Genomic DNA, 17,660 nt, shown 5'->3' with positions numbered 1-17,660 from the left:
ACTAAAATTGTCACTAAGCATGTGAAGTTTTGGGAACTTCCTTTACACAGATGCATGTTTTTAACACATGTAGAACTGGGATCTTTGTAGGTGCGGAATTTAAGCCTACTTTTACATGTGTGTTCAGGAAACAGCACTGTGACTGTATATTTATTGTTGCAAAGTGGCTTACGTAAGTAAGCCACTTCAAAATCAGACAAAAAACAAAAAAAAATCTAGCTCTTTGTTGAACACTATCTTTACATTAATTATTTTCCCTATATCTTTAACTGGATGGCTATGCTATTTACCAGTGCAATCAAACCCAAAACAGAAAGTTGGTCTCTTACCCGTGTTTAGAACATTGAGGCCCTATCAGGGACACATTCTCAAACAGTTTCAGTCTGTATTTCATGGATCTCGTGCCAAACAAAGTCAGGCAGTCAAACACATTAACCCTAATCCTCTTAGGTTGCTCACCAGGTCATCTTCACCATATTACCTCTGCAGGCATTCAGATAGCCCAAACTCATATTCTTCTGCAGGCACTCAGCCTCCTTCAAGCCCTCAGGTGAGACAACTCTCTTCAAGCCCTCTCTTTCTCTACCCATTCCTGTTTCAGTATAATGTCTTCTTGGAAAGATAGGGAATATGACCAGCTGTGTAGTTGTGTGTAGAGAGGGACTGCCCCTTCTCAACTTAAGCCAGTGCTGTGTTACTCATGCTAAAGGAATCAGAGGTTATTGTGATTTTGAGAGGAAGTTGGATAAATACTTGAAGTAGTGGAAGTTTTAGGACTATGGAGAGAGAGAAGGATATTGGGATTGGTTTTGGAATGTTTTATCAAAGAACCAAAAGAGCTGAGTGTTCTTACATGTTGTATCCCTATAATTTTTAATTGCATCAATTTAATCCATGTTTATGCTGAATTGCTTTGCCCAGAAATTGTACCACATATCTAGTATTATGAGGAAAGAAATTCTTCTCTTCTGACATAGGAGCAACATCACAATCATTAACATTTTCCTTTTTGATTCTGATGGCATCTTCTGGTCCCACGGAAAGTCAATGGACTTTGGTTGGCCCACCGCATCCCCTGCGGCGATCTCTCAATGGTGAGGGTAGAATCTAATTTAGAACAGGAAACTCAAATTCTAAAAGCATCCGAGTTATTTTTTTTCTGAACCCTCTCTAAACAATCAAGATGCCTTTGAAGGTTGGATGCATAAAAATGCACACAATATTTTAAATATGTCATCATTCAGTAGAAGGGCTTGTTTTGTCTAAAAGCCAACGCTGTAACCTACATACTGACCTATTTGATTAACATTGTTCATGGGAGCTCAACCTTGACCTGACGCCCTCAATGAAGGATCTATAATTATATCCAGGTTCCCTCCACCTTTTTATTGTCACATTTTTCCTACTCAAAAAGGGGCAACTAAAGTACTTGATTGAGAAATGTGTACAGATATTTTTTATAGACCTCCAGAGACATTTGATAAAGAACACTATTAGCTGAGGTTGAAGTTCATGGAACTGAAGGCAAATTATTGACTTAGTTAGAAAATTGTCTGAGCAGCAGGAGACAAAGAGTAGGGATAATGTGCAGGATTTGACTACTGTTGTCGATCTGTCTGGGGACCTCAACTATTCACCAAATTTATTTTAAAAATCTTTGATGATGGAATAGAATAGGACCCAAATTTACTGATGACAAAAAGATAAGCAGGCTTATAGCAGCGTAAGTGGAAGTTGAAAATTATGAAAAAATATTTCAACATAAAGTCAATCGGCAAAACTGTGGCAAATAGATTTCAATGTAGCAAATGTGAGATCATTCATTTTGGACCTAAAAAGGATAGAACAGAATACTTGCTGAATGGTCCAATGGATCTTAGAGATCTACATAGATCATTAATATGCAATGGATAGGAATAATCTAAAATCCTAATGGAATGCTAGGCTTTATTTTTAGAGGAAGAGAATACGGGGCGTAGACATAATTCAGCTATACAAGAGACCTAGTTAGAGCAGATTGGTCATACAATGAGCAATTCTGAGCACCATAACTAAGGAAGAATATTTTAACCTTGGAGGGAGAGTAGCATAGCTTTATAGAAACATAGAAAATAGAAGCAGGAGGAGGTCTTTTGGCCATTCGATCCTGCTCCACCATTCATTTTGATCATGGTTGATCATCAAAAGCAATACAAAAACCGAAAATGCTGGAGAAACTCACAGGTCTGACAGCATCTGTGGGGAGAGAATAGGATCACCCAGACTCGAAATGTTGGCTCTATTCTTTCTCCACAGATGCTGTAAGACCTGCTTAGTTTCTCCAGCATTTTCTGTTTTTGTCTCATATTCCAGTATCTGCTGTATTTTGCCTTTATCAAAATCAATATCTTGATCCCCCCTTCCTCCCATACTCCTTGACCCCTTTCGCCCCAAGAATTATATCTATTTTTTTCTTGAAATCACACAATGTTTTGACCTCAACTACATTTTGTGGTAGTAAATTCCACACACTCACCACTCTCTGGGTGAAGAAATTTCTCCTCACCTCAGTTCTAAAAGGTTTACCCCTTAACTTCAAACTATGACCCCTAGTTCTGGACTCCCCCATCATCGGGAACATTCTTTCTGAATCTATCCTGTCTAATCTGTTAGAATTTTGTAAGTTTCTATTTATAAATTCCCTCCCACTCTTCTAAACTCCAATTAATATAATCCTAATTGACTTAGTCTCCCCTCATATGACAGACCTGCCATCCCAAGAGACAGCCTGTTAAAACTTTGCTCCTCTCCCTCTATAGTAGAAACATCCTTCCTCAGATAAGGACATCGAAACTGCACACGATATTCCAGGTGTGGCCTCACCAATGCCCTGTACAATTGCAGTAAAACATCCCTATTATACTCAAATCCTTTCACTATGAAAGCCAATAAACCATTTATCTTCTTTACTGCTTGCTACCTGCGCGCTTACCTTCAGCGACTGATGCATGAGGACTCCAAGGTCTCATTGAGTATTCATCTCTTTCAATTTACACCCATACGAATAATAATCTGCCTTCCTATTTTTGCTACCAAAGTGGATAACCTCACATTTATTCACATTATACTGCATCTGCCATGCATATGCCCACTCACTCAGCCTGTCCAAATCACGCTGAAGCAACTCTGCATCCTTCTCACAGCTGACCCTCCCACCCAACTTTGTATCATCTACAAATTTGTAGATAATACATTTAGTTCCCTCTTCCAAATCATTAATATATAATGTGAACAGTTGGGCTCCTAGTGAAGAGCCCTGCAGACCCCACTAAGTCACTGTCTGCCAATCAGAAAGATACTCATTTATGCCAACCCTTTTCTTCCTATGGATGTTCTGCTGGAGAATTTCTCGAAGAGGTCCTGCGACCTCACTATAACATGGAATGAACTTAGAAAGATAATTTGTCATACCAAGTAAGTACTCTATCGCCATCTGTCGTATAGCTATTGTCCTGTCTGGATCGGGCTTTACCACATTGGCTGTGAGTAGATGATCATGTAAGGAACCTAGTTGATCCTCAATTTGCATTTTGTAGGGTTAAGCTTCCATCAAGGTCAAGGCAAAGATGTGCATCATTTTCTTGCTTAGTCTGACCCCAATCCCAGGATGCCATCAACAAAGATCTCGCAAGGTTGTCCGTAAACAGTTGCCCCATGCACTGCTGGGAAACCTCACTGCCAGTGGAGATCCCATAGAGCAAATGAAGAAACTAATATCAGCTACTGGCAGCATGAATGCAGTTAGTTTCAAAAGTTCTTGATCTAATGGCAGAACCCACATTTTGCATCGTGGATGTTGAACACCTGAGCATTTGGGATGTCTGCTATCATTTTTTTGTCTTCATAGGGTGATGAGATCTGAGCAGCAAGCACCTTGTTCAAGTGAACTGAGTCAATGCATATCCTGACCTTGCCATCTTTCTTTACTGCGGCCACCATTGCTGAAACTCATTCTGTGGCCTCATCTATAGGAGTTATGACACCGAGTGTTGTCATCCGATGCAGCTCATTGACTGCTTTCTGCTTCATGGCTTTTGGTACTCTTCTCAAAGCACAAACTGTTAGTGGTACTGAATCATCTCATCTCCTAGTTTACCAATGGCATCACGGTTGAAGAGGACTTTGTATGCTATAATTTCTGAGGCCTGGTTTTTGTAAAGCATTAAATTCTGGACCAAGTTGAATGAGTCCCAATTTAATATTATCCCGAAGACATATTAGTGGCAAACATTTTAGAAAGAGAGCTGGAATGAAGAAGTGGAAAAATAGAAGTGAGAAAGAAGTATGATAAAATGGATGAACGAGATGATTCATAGAAGGTGCAATACCTGCCCCTTTACCTCCTCCCTGCTCACCGTCCCAGATCTTATACACCCCTTTCAGGTGAAGCAGCGCTTCATGTGCACCTCCTTCAATCTGGTCTATTGCATTCGCTGCTCCCAAAGGAATCTATTCTACATCGGAGAGACCAAATGCAGACCGGGTGACCGCTTTGCTCAACACCTTCAGTCTGTCCGCAAGCAGGACCCAGACCTTCCTGTCGCTGGCCATTTCAACACACCACCCTGCTCTCCTGGACACATGTCCGTCCTTGGCCTTTTGCAATGTTCCAGTGAACCCCAATGCAATCTGGAGGAACAGCATCTCATCTTCCGATTGGACACTTTACAGCCTTCCGGACTGAACATTGAGTTCAACAACTTCAGAGCATGAACTCTCCCCTCCACCTTAACCAATTTCCATTTATTTTATTTCATTTCATTTCATCTCATTCATCCATTTTATCATCCTTCTTTCTCACTTCTATTTTTCCACTTCTCCATTCCAGCTCTCTTTCTTTCCACTATACCCCCCACCCCCCTACTTCAGTGCAACTGCCACGTTCGTCAAGCAGTCCTTTAAGAATCTGTACCTGTGTTCTGCCAATCTCACATTCTGATCACTTAATGGACACAGTTAGCACCTTCTCAGCCTTCTGTATCTTATTTACATTCCCTTTGTCCAATTCAAACCACCCCCGCCCCCCCCCACCCCGGCTCCTATAGTATAAATCACTGCTGATTTTCTTTGCTCTCAGTTCTGACGAAGGGTCTGATGAAATGTTGGCTCTATTCCTCCCCACAGATGCCATCAGGCCTGCTGAGATTTTCCAGCATTTTCTGTTTTTGTTTCAAATTCCAGCATCTGCAGTATTTTGCTTTTGCCTATAATTAATGCTTTTATTCCTGGTATCATTCTGATAATTCTGCCGAATGCTCTCCATGGCCAATATATCCTTCTTAAAGTGTGGTGCCCAGACTGAATGCAGTGTCCTAGATGCAGTAACAAAAGTTATAAATTACTGATCCATAATTTCTATCTCATTTTATTCCAGCCCTATTGAGAGGAAGGCCAACATTGCATTAACCTTTTAAATTATTTTTTGTACCTGTCCACTAACCTTTGGTGATTTCTATACATGAACTCCTCAATCTCTCTGCTCCTCCACAATTCCTTATTTTGATCATTTAGGAAAAAGAACAAAGAATAAAGAAAAGTACAGTCCAGGAACAGGCCCTTCAGCCCATCAAGCCTATGCCGATCATGATGCCCTAACTAAACTAAAGAAAAAACCTTCTGCCCTCTATTCCCTCCCTATTCATGTACACATCCAGACGCCTCTTAACTGTTGCTAAAGTGCCTACTTACACTACCTCCTCTGGCAGTGCGTTCCAGGCACCCACCACTCTCTGCATGATAAACATCCCCCACACATCTCTCTTAAACTTTCCCCCTCTGACCTTGAACCTGTGCCCTCTTGTGATTGACACTTCCACCCTTGGAAAAAGCCTCTGACTATCCACTCTGTCTATGCCTCTCATAATTTTGTAGATCTCTATCAGGTCTCCTCTCAGCTTCCGTCTTTCCAGTGAAAACAATCCTAGTTTATTCAACCTTTCTTCGTAGCCAGTACTCTGGAGATCAGGCAACATCCTGGTGAATCTTCTTTGCACTCTCTCCAAAGCTTCCGTGTCCTTTTCTGATCTCTTTGTTAGGTCCAAAGTGCTTTAAGGACAGAGCCTAGTCTTCTACTCCTTTCTTCCTATGAGAGTTGCATATTTGTTTTCCATCAGGGTTACTCCAGTTGATAGTTTATTAATGCTACTATTATATTGCATGTGCGATTTTACCTTGTGGCTAACTGGATATTTGAAAAAGACAGAAACTTTTCACCATGTTTAAGACCCCACAGATAAATGATAAATACACACAGGTAGAGTTTGCTTGAAATTTGAGCATACTCCCTCCCCCACAATGAGACATTCACAGAGTCATAGAGGTATACAGCACAGAAAAAGACCATTTGGTCCATCACATCTGCATCGGCCAAAGATAAACCACCTGTGGAAGGGAATTCCTAACCAGCTAATAAGATTTATAGGCAGAATGTAGTCTTTCAGAGGACAAGAAATCAGTAAGGAGTTATATGATTCTTAGACTAGCTAACACAAACAATTTTACATATATGTGAATGCAGTAAGACAATCAAAACAAGTAGTTATGATTTTAAAACATATATACTGATATTTTAAATGTATTTTAATGTACTGTTCACTTTGGTCAAGCAAAGTTACCAAGAGGCATGGTGGTAAATGTCATTAGTTTTAGCCAAAGGTCTGGGAACTAGTTAGTCAGCAGCAGCCTTATCGGGATTTCCTATGAGGGTATGTATTCTGCAACATTTATGAATAGATGCATTCACTGCCCAGGCACAAGGATAGATATGCCCCTGGACATAGGAACACATGTCTATTCAACTTGGCAGTGAGCCGGTGGGGAAGTCCATTTTGACCTTGCGATAGAGTCTGCTGTTACTGGCACGGTAGCACAGTGGTTAGCACTGCTGCTTCACAGCTCCAGGGTCCTGGGTTCGATTCCCGGCTCGGGTCACTGTCTGTGTGGAGTTTGCACATTCTCCCTGTGTCTGCGTGGGTTTCCTCCGGGTGCTCCGGTTTCCTCCCACAGTCCAAAGATGTGCGGGTTAGGTTGATTGGCCAGGTTAAAAATTGCCCCTTAGAGTCCTGGGATGCGTAGGTTAGAGGGATTAGCGGGTAAAAAAAAGGGATTAGCGGGTGGGGCCTGGTGGGATTGTGGTCGGTGCAGACTCGATGGGCCGAATGGCCTCCTTCTGCACTGTAGGGTTTCTATGATTTTCTATGAAACAGAGATGTGGTTAGAGCCAAGAAGTGTGGCCACATCCACTGGGCGAATGAGATATCACCATGCTATTAAGTATCATATAGTTGGCTGAGGTACTTGACAGAGATTTATATTGATGTATGACTGTTAAATGAAATTGATTTTAAGCTAATGAAAGGTGGAATTATTGATTCGAAAAAAGTATAATTGACCTGTATTTGACTCTGTACATCAGATCTTACAGAGTGGTTCTGTCGCTCTATCCTTAGAGGTATTTAATCCTTTTGGAAGTCTTCAGTCAGCTGTACGTTTGTTTTGTTCTATGTTAAACAAATTTTGTTATATCTTTGCACAGAAAGTTTTGCCTTGTGAGTTTTGAATTGTCTAAGTTAAGATACAATTGGCCACCTTGAAATTTCCCCACAACACCACCCAACTGTTCTAATCCCATCTTCCAGCACTTGGCCCATGGCCTTGTATGCCTTGTATGCCTTGGCTTGCAAGTGCATATCTAAATACTTCTTAAATGTTATGAGAGCCCCTGCCTCCATCACCCTTTCAGGCAGTGAGTTCCTGATTCCCACTACCCTTTGGATCAGAAAGTATTTCCTCACATCCCCTCTAAACCACTTGCCCCTTACCTTAAATCTATGCTCCCTAGTAATGATTCCTTCGCCAAGGGGAAAGTTTCTTCCTGTCTACTCTTTCTATGCCCCTCATAATCTTATATATCTCAATCATGTTCTCCCCTCAATCTCCTCTGTTCCAAAGAAAACACCACCAGTCTATCCAATTTCTCTTCATAATTAAAGATCTCTAGCCAAGACAACATTCTGGTAAATCTCCCTTGCACCCTTTCTAATGCTATCACATCCCTTCTGTAATGTGGATTCCAGAACTGCATACAATATTCTAGCTGTGGCTGAACCAACATTTTTATACTAATTATACTTTATATAATTAGTGTCCCGGACCAGAACCAGAAGGTATATTCTGAAGCCAGACTAGACCCCAACAATTTTTCTATTTTGGCATAAATGTGAGGAAAGGATGTTTTGCTCCAGGAGTAATTCCACTGCCAAATTAAGGATCATTTTTTTAAATCAAAAGAAGCTTTATTCTCAACACAATTTAAGCATAACTCTTAACAAAATGAAGCAGTTTAACTCTTAACAATTGAACAATCTTTAAACTTCAACTACAGCCCCCAGTCCTGACTATCCTCTGTTCCTGCTATCCCTCCCAACGATGCTGACCCCCCCCACCACCCAACCAGCTTCCCAATCAGAGCTGACTCCCCCACTACACAGTTACTGCCACCAACCTGACTGGCCCCTGAACCACCCCTCCCTCCTATCCACCTGTTACCTGTTACCATACCTATTTGTTCATTCATCCACTCACCCATTCATTATCAGTCACACTGGATATTTAAACTGACCATGCAGCAGTTAGTGCTGTGAAAAGAGGGCATGTCTTATCTTCCTGACGCTGCAGTGCTGTCATGGAGATCTTCAATTGACAATATGCTCTGCATTTCTGGAGAAGCTGGGCTTGGAAAACTGGCAAAAAATGCAGAGCAGCATCGAGGTATGGAAAGGTTCAAGTGGACTAGCAATCTGACGAAGATTGCTGCTCCATCGAAGATCCAGGCCATCATATCAGGGCAGTACTTGCAACTTCACAAGTATATACCTGAGGCCCCAGTTATACTTAACAGCCCCACACTGCTGGTAACTTGAGAGCATAGAGAAAGCATGTGCATCTGAAAACTAAGACTAAGTTTTCTCGACCTTTTGGCTAAGATCAAGTGTAGTACGGACAGGCTGCACTTGGTTGAGGTCATTAGGTTACATTTAAGCTTCATTTGAAGCAATTTTTAAAAGCAGCATCTTGGCCTTTTGGCTAAGATGCAAATGAAATCAAGCCTTGGAGGAGGTGAGTCTGCGCCTACTCCAATCAGCTTGGCTCATGTAGCTCAGGCCCAAGACAGGAGTGGAGACCCTGTCTTGTCAGCTTGGATCGGAAATGTCTCAACTTGTTGAGACTCTGAACTGGACTTGATTTGATTGAATTGGAAAAGTATTTAAAAAAATTAATTGAATTCAAATTCCATCAGCTGTCAAAATAGGATTTGAACCCATGTCCCCAGAGTGTTAGCCTGGGCCTACATGATGAATACATTATCACTATACCATCACTCAGTTCACAGCTACTGTCGACAACCTCACAGCCTTGTTTCTTGTAACTTGGTAAAAGTTTTAACAACACCAGGTTGTGACTTGTGACTTGCACAGCCAGTAATCCACATGGTAAACTTACAATCTTCCTCAATTTATGACAGAATAGCTTATCATTGAAACTCATAACTAACAGTCATAACCGACTGGCAGCTTTTCTATTGGGTATTGCTATAGTTTTGTGCCCAATTAACATTCTAACCATACACGAGACAGGTGGAGAAAAGTTGGTATATGCACTGTCCACTATGCAATTCAGTCACAGGTCAGATCTCAGCCAGTTCAGCAGTAGAAGCTCAAAAACTAACCTGAGTTCTTGTGGAGAATCATTAAGGGCTCGTGCTTCTGGTTGGCAGTTCACTACTGCTGCAAAATGTGGGCGTACAGATATTGGGTGGAATCTTTCATTCTGAAGCATAGGCTGGGCGTTGGAGCGGAAATGAGAAAGACTCCAACTCGGGGGTGGGATGGCTGGCTGTCTGTGATTTTGCACCATTCAGCTCAGTACATGTGAATGTGCAAAAAGCACAGCAAATCGTGTGGCGGGAGTGGGTAGGATGTTGCTGTCACTGCCCATACCTCAGACAGTTGAAGGTCTTAGCGGCATATATAAAAAATACCCAGATAGCCACTTGTTCATTACAAGCCAGAATCATCAGTGTTTGGCTGTCATTCAGGATTCTGCCTAAACCAGAATGTCTCAGAGAAGATAACATGTGGCCCCACCGTTTAGTGATGCCTCCCTACATGTTGCTTTCAGGCTGTCCAAGAAAGGCTTGATTTGATTTGATTTATTATTATCACATGTATTAACATACAGTGAAAAGTATTGTTTCTCACGTGCTATACAGTCAAAGCATACCGTTCATAGAGAAGGAAAGGACAGAGTGCAGAATGTAGTGTTACAGTTATAGGTAGGGTGTAGAGATAGATCAACTTAATGCAAGGTAAGTCCATTCAAAAGTCTGACAGCAGCAGGGAAGAAGCTGTTCTTGAGTCGATTGGTACGTGACCTTGGACTTTTGTATCTTTTTCCTGAAGGAAGAAGGTGGAAAAGAGAATGTATGGGGTGCATGGGGTCCTTAATTATGCTGGCTGCTTTTCCCGAGGCAGCGGGAAGTGTAGACAGAGTCAATAGATGGGAGGCTGGTTTGCGTGATGGATTGGGCTACATTCACAGCCTTTTGTCGTTTCTTGCAGTCTTGGGCAGAGTAGGAGCCATGCCAAGCTGTGATACAACCAGAGAGAATGCTTTCTATGGTGCATCTGTAAACGTTGGTGAGAGTTGTAGCTGACATGCCAAATTTCCTTAGTCTTCTGAGAAAGTAGAGGCATTGGTGGGCTTTCTTAACTGAAGTGTCGGCATGGAGGGACCAGGACAGGTTGTTAGTGATCTGGATACCTAAAAACTTGAAGCTGTGGACCCTTTCTACTTTATCCCCGTTGATGTAGACAAGGGCATGCTCTCATTTATGCTTCCTGAAGTTGATGACAATCTCCTTCGTTTTGTTGACATTGAGGGAGAGATTATTGTTGCTGCGCCAGTTCACCAGATTCTGAGGTTCTGTTTCCTAGAGTTGGCAGCAGGAGGCCCTTCCATCTGATCACAGCAACCTAGGCAGAGGCCATGGTGGAGGTTAGCACCCATGGGGCCCACAGGAGTCCCAGCCAGCAGTGTCAAAATAGGATGAACTGTACTCCACCAAGATAAGTGGCACTGCCTAATTACTGCAAATGACATTCATAATGGCATCAGGCAGCGTAAGTGTGCGAGTGCAGAGGGATATGGCATTTGGGTTACAGGGCTTAGCAGCAAGTGGGACTTGTGCACGGAATGTATGGCAGCCACTTCCTGCTGTCAATCTTCCATCAAGTGCAGGACATCATGCTTGTTCGTCACTTACTGGGGAGAGCTCAGGTGCTGACATAGGCATGTATGGTCCTAAAGTGTTCATGCATCCATTGGGATGACACTTAATCCTTCTGCCTGTCTGCAGGAGAAGTACAGGAAGAAAAGTGAGAGCAGGCTAGACTGATGGCATGCTGGACATTAGAGTCCACACTGTTGCCACTGTACATTAATGGTGAAGGAAGTGAATGTTTGTAGATGTGGTGCCAATCAAGCGGGCTGCTTGGATCTGGATGGTGTCAAGCTTCTTATTTGTTGTTAGATCTGCAATCATCCAGGCAAGTGGAGAGTATTCCATCACACTCCTGACTTGTGCCTTGTAGATGGTGGACAGGCTTTGAGGAGACAGTATGTAAGTTACTTGTCAGAGAATTCCTAACCTTTGACCTAATCTTGCAGCCACAGAATTTATATAGCTGATCTAGTTCAGTTTCTGGACAATGGTAATCTCAGGATATTTGATAGTGAGGGATTCAGCCATAATAATTAAAGCATGATGGTTAGATTCTCTAGTGTTGGACATGGTGTGTGAGGCAGCTCTCCTGAAGTAAAATATGGACTTATATTAGGAAATATTAAGGGGATATTTCAGAAAACTCAGAATATGTATATTCCTGGTGCGAAAGAAAATTCTAAAGGGAGGAGTTACCACCTATGTTCAACTAAGAAGTTAAGGAAAGCATCAAATTTAAGGACAAAATATAACTGCGCAAAGATGAGTGGCAGATCAGATGCTTTGTCGGACTATAAAGAACAGCAAAGAATGAGTAAAAGGTTAATCATGAGAAAGAAATAAGAGTTTGAGAGGAAGCTAGCTAGAAATACAAAAACAGATAGCAAGACTTTCTACATATATTTAAACAGGAAACAGTGAGTAAAGTGAGTGTTGGTCCCCAGAGAGGGAGAATGAGGAGTTAATAGCAAATAATAAAGAATTGGCGGATGAGATAAACAGATATTTTGCTTCTGTATTCACCATAGAGGATACAGGAAACATCCCAGTGTATGGAAAATAAAGGTAATTTTAAGGGATTTATATTTGTAAACATTAGAAATAAGGTATGGTTTTAAGTGGGTTTGATATGTTTCTATGTTAGGAAGGGTAAAATCAGATTAGATTAGATTCATGCTGGACAAAGGTATTTATATGTGTAGGGGTTGGTTTCAATTCCAACTTGATTCTATTGTGCTTAGAGAGGGCTCTGGCATGAAGAGTAAATAAATCAGCGGTGGTTGCTTAGCAACTGGGGCCTTGTAAGATAGAGAAGCTTTTAAGTTTTAGTTTAACTAATTTGATTGCAGTTGGAGATAGGTAGTGAAAGAAAAAGCAGAGCTAACAGCTCTTCTAGAAGCAGTTGGATTTAAAAGGCTAAAAAGGGAACACCTCAGCCTTGCCAGAAGCCAGAAATCTAAAGTATAGCTCACCAGGAAACTAGAGAAATGAAGATAAGGTTCCAAGAAGTTTAGAGTTAACAGAACAGAGGAATCTGGGAACCAGAACAGATTACTGTTCAGTAAAGTAATAGAGAGTTGAAAAGGCATTGGATTGCGAAGGTTTGTGAGAAATTATTACAGTTTGGATGACATTATTTGAAAGAATTGTGGCAATCAGTGGCTGGACCTCGAAGTATATGTAGAAGTCTTTAAGACAAAGGAAACCGGAAGGGAGAGGTGTAAAACCTGAAAGCGAAACCTTGATCGAAGCAACGGAGGGAAAACCAGTGACTCTGTTCCTCCATGTTTTATTAAAAAAGGTAGAAGTTATGGTCTTTTGAGCCAGGGTTCCATTTTGAGATCTTCTCATTCAGTTATAACATCAACTGGAAAAGTAACATCAGTAATAGCTGTAAATTGGAAGGTGGAGGGGAGAGGGGAACTTGGTGAAGTTACAATCATTAGGGAAGCAGTACTGAGCAAACTGATGGAGCTGTGGGCTGACAAAGCTCCACGTCCTGGTAGATTTCATCCTAGGGTTTAAAAGAGGTAGCTAATGAGATAGCAGATGAGTTAGTATTAATTTTCCAAAATTTATTAGATTCTGGAAAGGTTCCATCAGACCAGAAAGAAGCAAATATAACCTCTCTATTCAAGAAGGGAGGAAGCAGAAAGCAGGAAGTTAAAGGCCAGTTAGCTTGACATCTGTCATGGGAAGGTGTTAGAATCGATCATGAAAGAAGTAATAGCTGGGCACTTAGACAAGTTCAAGGTAACTGGGAAGAATCAGTGTGATTTTATGAAAGAGAAAGCATGTTTAACCAATTTACTAGTTTTTTTTGAAGGAGTAGCATAGAGGGGAACCTGTAAGCGTACTGTGCTTGGATTTTCAGAAAGCATTTGATAAAATACTGTTGGAGTAAACTTAAAATCGAGACTGTTTAAGCCATTATTGTGAATTCAAAACTTTTAAGCCATTATTGTGAATTCAAACCTGTGCCTACAAGAAAGGCTGTGTATGTAACTGTGGTTAACCACAAACACTCGAGCCCTGACTCAGTGACAAGCTGGGGTGAGCCATGTCTCATTTTAGTGTAAAAATGCAAAGCAAGCAGGAATAGTCAGACAGCAAAGGACAGGAATAGTCAGGTAGCTCAGAGGCTGATGGCCTGAAAGAGGAACTGAAAGAGTTAGGTATGAGCCTTGTTTCAACGAAATGTGATTGGGAGTTATTGATAACTAGCTATTGTCAAGGGGCCCAATTGGCCAAAGTATGTAACCGCCTATGGCTTGATGCAAAACTACCGATGTTTTAATGTATAAAAGCGCGCTTGCCGCCAAGCAAGATTAAGAAACTACCTGCGAGCACTGCGGGGCTGCCCAGGGTTTCTTCCGAAGCTTCGATTTAATAAACTACATGTTGAATCTCAAATCTGATCTCCGAGTGGTGACTTTTCCCACAACAATACCACATTAAAGATTATTGCAAAAAATAAAAGCTTATGGTATAGTGGGTAACATATTAGCCTGCATTGAAGATTGGCTGGCTGGCAAAAAAGGAAAGTATCCATAAATGGGTATTTGTCGGATTGGCAGGTTTTGATGAGTGGAGTCCTGGAGCCTCAACATTTTACAATTTACATCAATGACTTAGATGAGGGAGATGAAGACATGGTAGCCAAGTGTGTAGCCAAAACAAAGTTAGGTAAGAAAGCACATTATGAAGAAGATATACAGAGTTTGTAGATGGATATAGAAAGGTTGGGTGTGCAAAAATCTGGTGGAAGGAGCATAATGTGGGAAAGTATGAAATTGTCCACTTTGCCAGGAAGAATAAAAAGGCAGGATATTACTTAAATGAAGAATGACTGAACAATGGCAAGGTGCAGAGGAATCTAGGTGTTCTCGTACATGAATCATAAACAGTTCGTATGCAGGTGCAGCATGCAATTAAGAAGGCTAATGGAATGCTATATTTTATTATGAGGAATTTAACATAAAAGTAAGAATGCTATGCCTCAGTTATACAGCACATTGGTGAGACCGCATCTAAAATACTGTGTAAAGTTTTGGTCTCCTTATTTAAGGAAGCATTGGAGGTGTTTCAGAGGAGTTTTACGAGATTGGTACCTGGAACGAGCAGGTTATCTTATGAGGATCGGTTGGAAAGGCTAGACTTGTTTCCACTAGAGTTTAGAAGAGTGAGGGGTGCCTTGATTGTATATAAGATCCTGAACAGTATTGACAAATTTAAGTTTATTTATTCGTGTCACAGGTCGGCTTACATTAACACTGCAATGAAGTTACTGTGAAATTAGCCACATTCCGTTGCCTATTCAGGTACACTGAGGGAGAATTTAGCACGGCCAATGCACCTAACCAGCCCATCTCTCGGACTGTGGGAGGAAACCAGAGCACCCGGAAGAAACCCACGCAAACACGGGGAGAAAGTGCAGAATCTGCACAATGACCGAAGCCGGCAATCAAACCCGGGTCCCTGTGTAGCGGGTGTGCCGAAACCCCTGCTTTCTGAGACTTTTAAAACAAAGTAGACTAATTTAAAATAGGGACCATAGTGTGTCTTATATATACCAAAGGTATCACAATGTGCCTCTTACATTATTATACGATGGTATTGTCGATTAAGCACATTATAATCAATAGTAGTGAATTTTTAACAAATATTGTCATTTTAAAATGTAGTTTTGAATGTCTTGTAAGCTTTACAAGGGCGGGCATAATGGGACAAAGTAGAACCAGACAGGCCACATTCTCTGAAACAATGAAGTATAGAACTTAATCGGTGAAAGGCTTTGGAAGAACTTGCAGTTGTGAGGTACAAGATAATGGAATGAATAGAAGAATTCAATTGCTAATTAAAATGATAGGAACATTCCACCCCTCACTCTTGGCCTCCCTGTGGGGGCTGTGATGTTAAGGTATAGCTAGTTAGACAGGATGGCTCCCTGACTCACTTTTAGTTCTCATAGTATGCAGATGGCGAGAGCGAACCTTGAACCAGTTGGACATGCGAAGGTGAGGTTGCTAAACAGCGGGGGAAAAGATGTCCAGGTCCAGTTAACTAATGAGTTCCTAATTATGCTAAGGGATAGAATGCCAAGGTAAATAGTGCGTATGAATGTAATTGGACCATCCAGTTTATATGACAGTTTGGGTGAGGTATACGAATCTTCGAAAATAGTATATCAGATGTGTTCATGTGATGTAATTTTAGAGAGAAGTTGGAATCCATCTGGCATCTCACTCTCAATGCGTATTGGTCAAATAAAGAACGTCTTAATCTGCATACTGTCTCTTGCAAGTTTTGTATTAGCTGAATTTGACTCAATGCAGCACTCCCAGAGGGAAGCCCCCAGAAAATCCCCCTAACATCCTGGCACTGCGAGGCAGCAGTGCTAACCACGGTACCACTGTGCTTCCCATCGAGGTGAAAGGATGTTTCCTCTTCTGGGTGAGTCCAGAACTAGGGGACATTGTTTTTAAATTATGGGTCACCCTTAAGAAATGAGGAGAATTTTTTTTCTCTCAGAGCAACTTTGGAACTCATTTTCTCCACACAACCATATTAACCAGCAGACAAATTCTACATTAAGTAATTATGCTAAGAAATGATATACTTAGGTGGGCACCACAGTAGTTTGAGCTTAATTTTCAAGCTGATCTCAGAAATATATTTTAAGTTATTGAACTGGTATCAGGTTAAGATTTAGTCCACAAGTGATTTTGAGCTTATCTTTATATGTGAATGTAAATTTAGAAAGAAGCAAAATTGAAATTATTCACCCGATGCTCAGCCTGGATTTGAATCATAGAATGGCTATCGCACAGCAAGAGGCTATTCATTCCATCATATGTGCCAGCTCTCTGCAAGAGCAACTACTTAGTTCCAAGTCCCAACAGTCCCCATAGCCCTGCAAATGTTTTCTCCACAGATAATGATCCAATTCATTTGGAAAGCCACAATTAAATCTTTCTCCTCTTCACTCTCAGGCTGTGCATTCCAAATCCTAACCATTTGCTGTGCAAAAAGCTAATCCTCATGTTGCTGTTGCTTCTTTTGACAATGTCCTTAAATCAGTGTCAGTTCTCAACAATTTTTCCTTTAACTGGTCTCACTTCCTCCAAACTACCATAGTGTGACTATGGGCACCCACATGGGTCCCACTTATGCCTGTCTCTTTATGGATTATGTGGAGCATTTCCTGTTCCAGTCCTACTCCAGCTTCCTCCCACAACTCCTTTATTGGTACATTGACAACTATTTCAGTGCTGCTTCATGCTCTCATCTGGACCTGGAAAAAATGATCAATTTTGCTTCCAATTTCCACTCCTCTATCACCTTCACATGGTCCATCTCTGACACCTCATTTCCCTTCCATGACCGCTCTGGCTCCATATCTGTGATAAATTGTCCACTAGTATCCATTACAAGCCCACAGACTCCCATAACTACCTTGACTACAGCTCTTCACACCCCACATCCTGTCAGGACTCCATCCCATTCTCTCATAGAACATAGAACATAGAACAGTACAGCACAGAACAGGCCCTTCGGCCCACGATGTTGTGCCGAGCTTTATCTGAAACCAAGATCAAGCTATCCCACTCCCTATCATCCTGGTGTGCTCCATGTGCCTATCCAATAACCGCTTAAATGTTTCTAAAGTGTCTGACTCCACTATCACTGCAGGCAGTCCATTCCACACCCCAACCACTCTCTGCGTAAAGAACCTACCTCTGATATCCGTCCTGTATCTCCCACCACGAACCCTATAGTTATGCCCCCTTGTAATAGCTCCATCCACCCGAGGAAATAGTCTTTGAACGTTCACTCTATC

At 41.5% G+C, this 17,660-nt stretch overlaps 1 protein-coding gene across 2 annotated transcripts in view; it reads right to left on the bottom strand.

The window, feature by feature from the left end:
* asip1 (agouti signaling protein 1) overlaps positions 1–17,660 on the bottom strand; it is an 82,257-nt gene that overhangs the window by 52,217 nt on the left and 12,380 nt on the right. For both annotated transcript variants that reach the window (XR_013500317.1, XM_078236896.1), the window contains exon 2: positions 7,431–7,538. Coding sequence is in view for 1 of the 2 variants with exons in the window: in XM_078236896.1 (XP_078093022.1) it covers positions 7,431–7,450 (20 nt within the window). In the remaining variant the exon portion in view is untranslated. The remainder of the gene's footprint in view (positions 1–7,430; positions 7,539–17,660) is intronic.

Source organism: Mustelus asterias, chromosome 20 (genome assembly GCF_964213995.1).
Source record: "Mustelus asterias chromosome 20, sMusAst1.hap1.1, whole genome shotgun sequence".
In the NCBI taxonomy this organism is placed as follows: Eukaryota; Metazoa; Chordata; class Chondrichthyes; order Carcharhiniformes; family Triakidae; genus Mustelus; species Mustelus asterias.
This window is presented reverse-complemented; position numbering and strand designations above follow the sequence as displayed.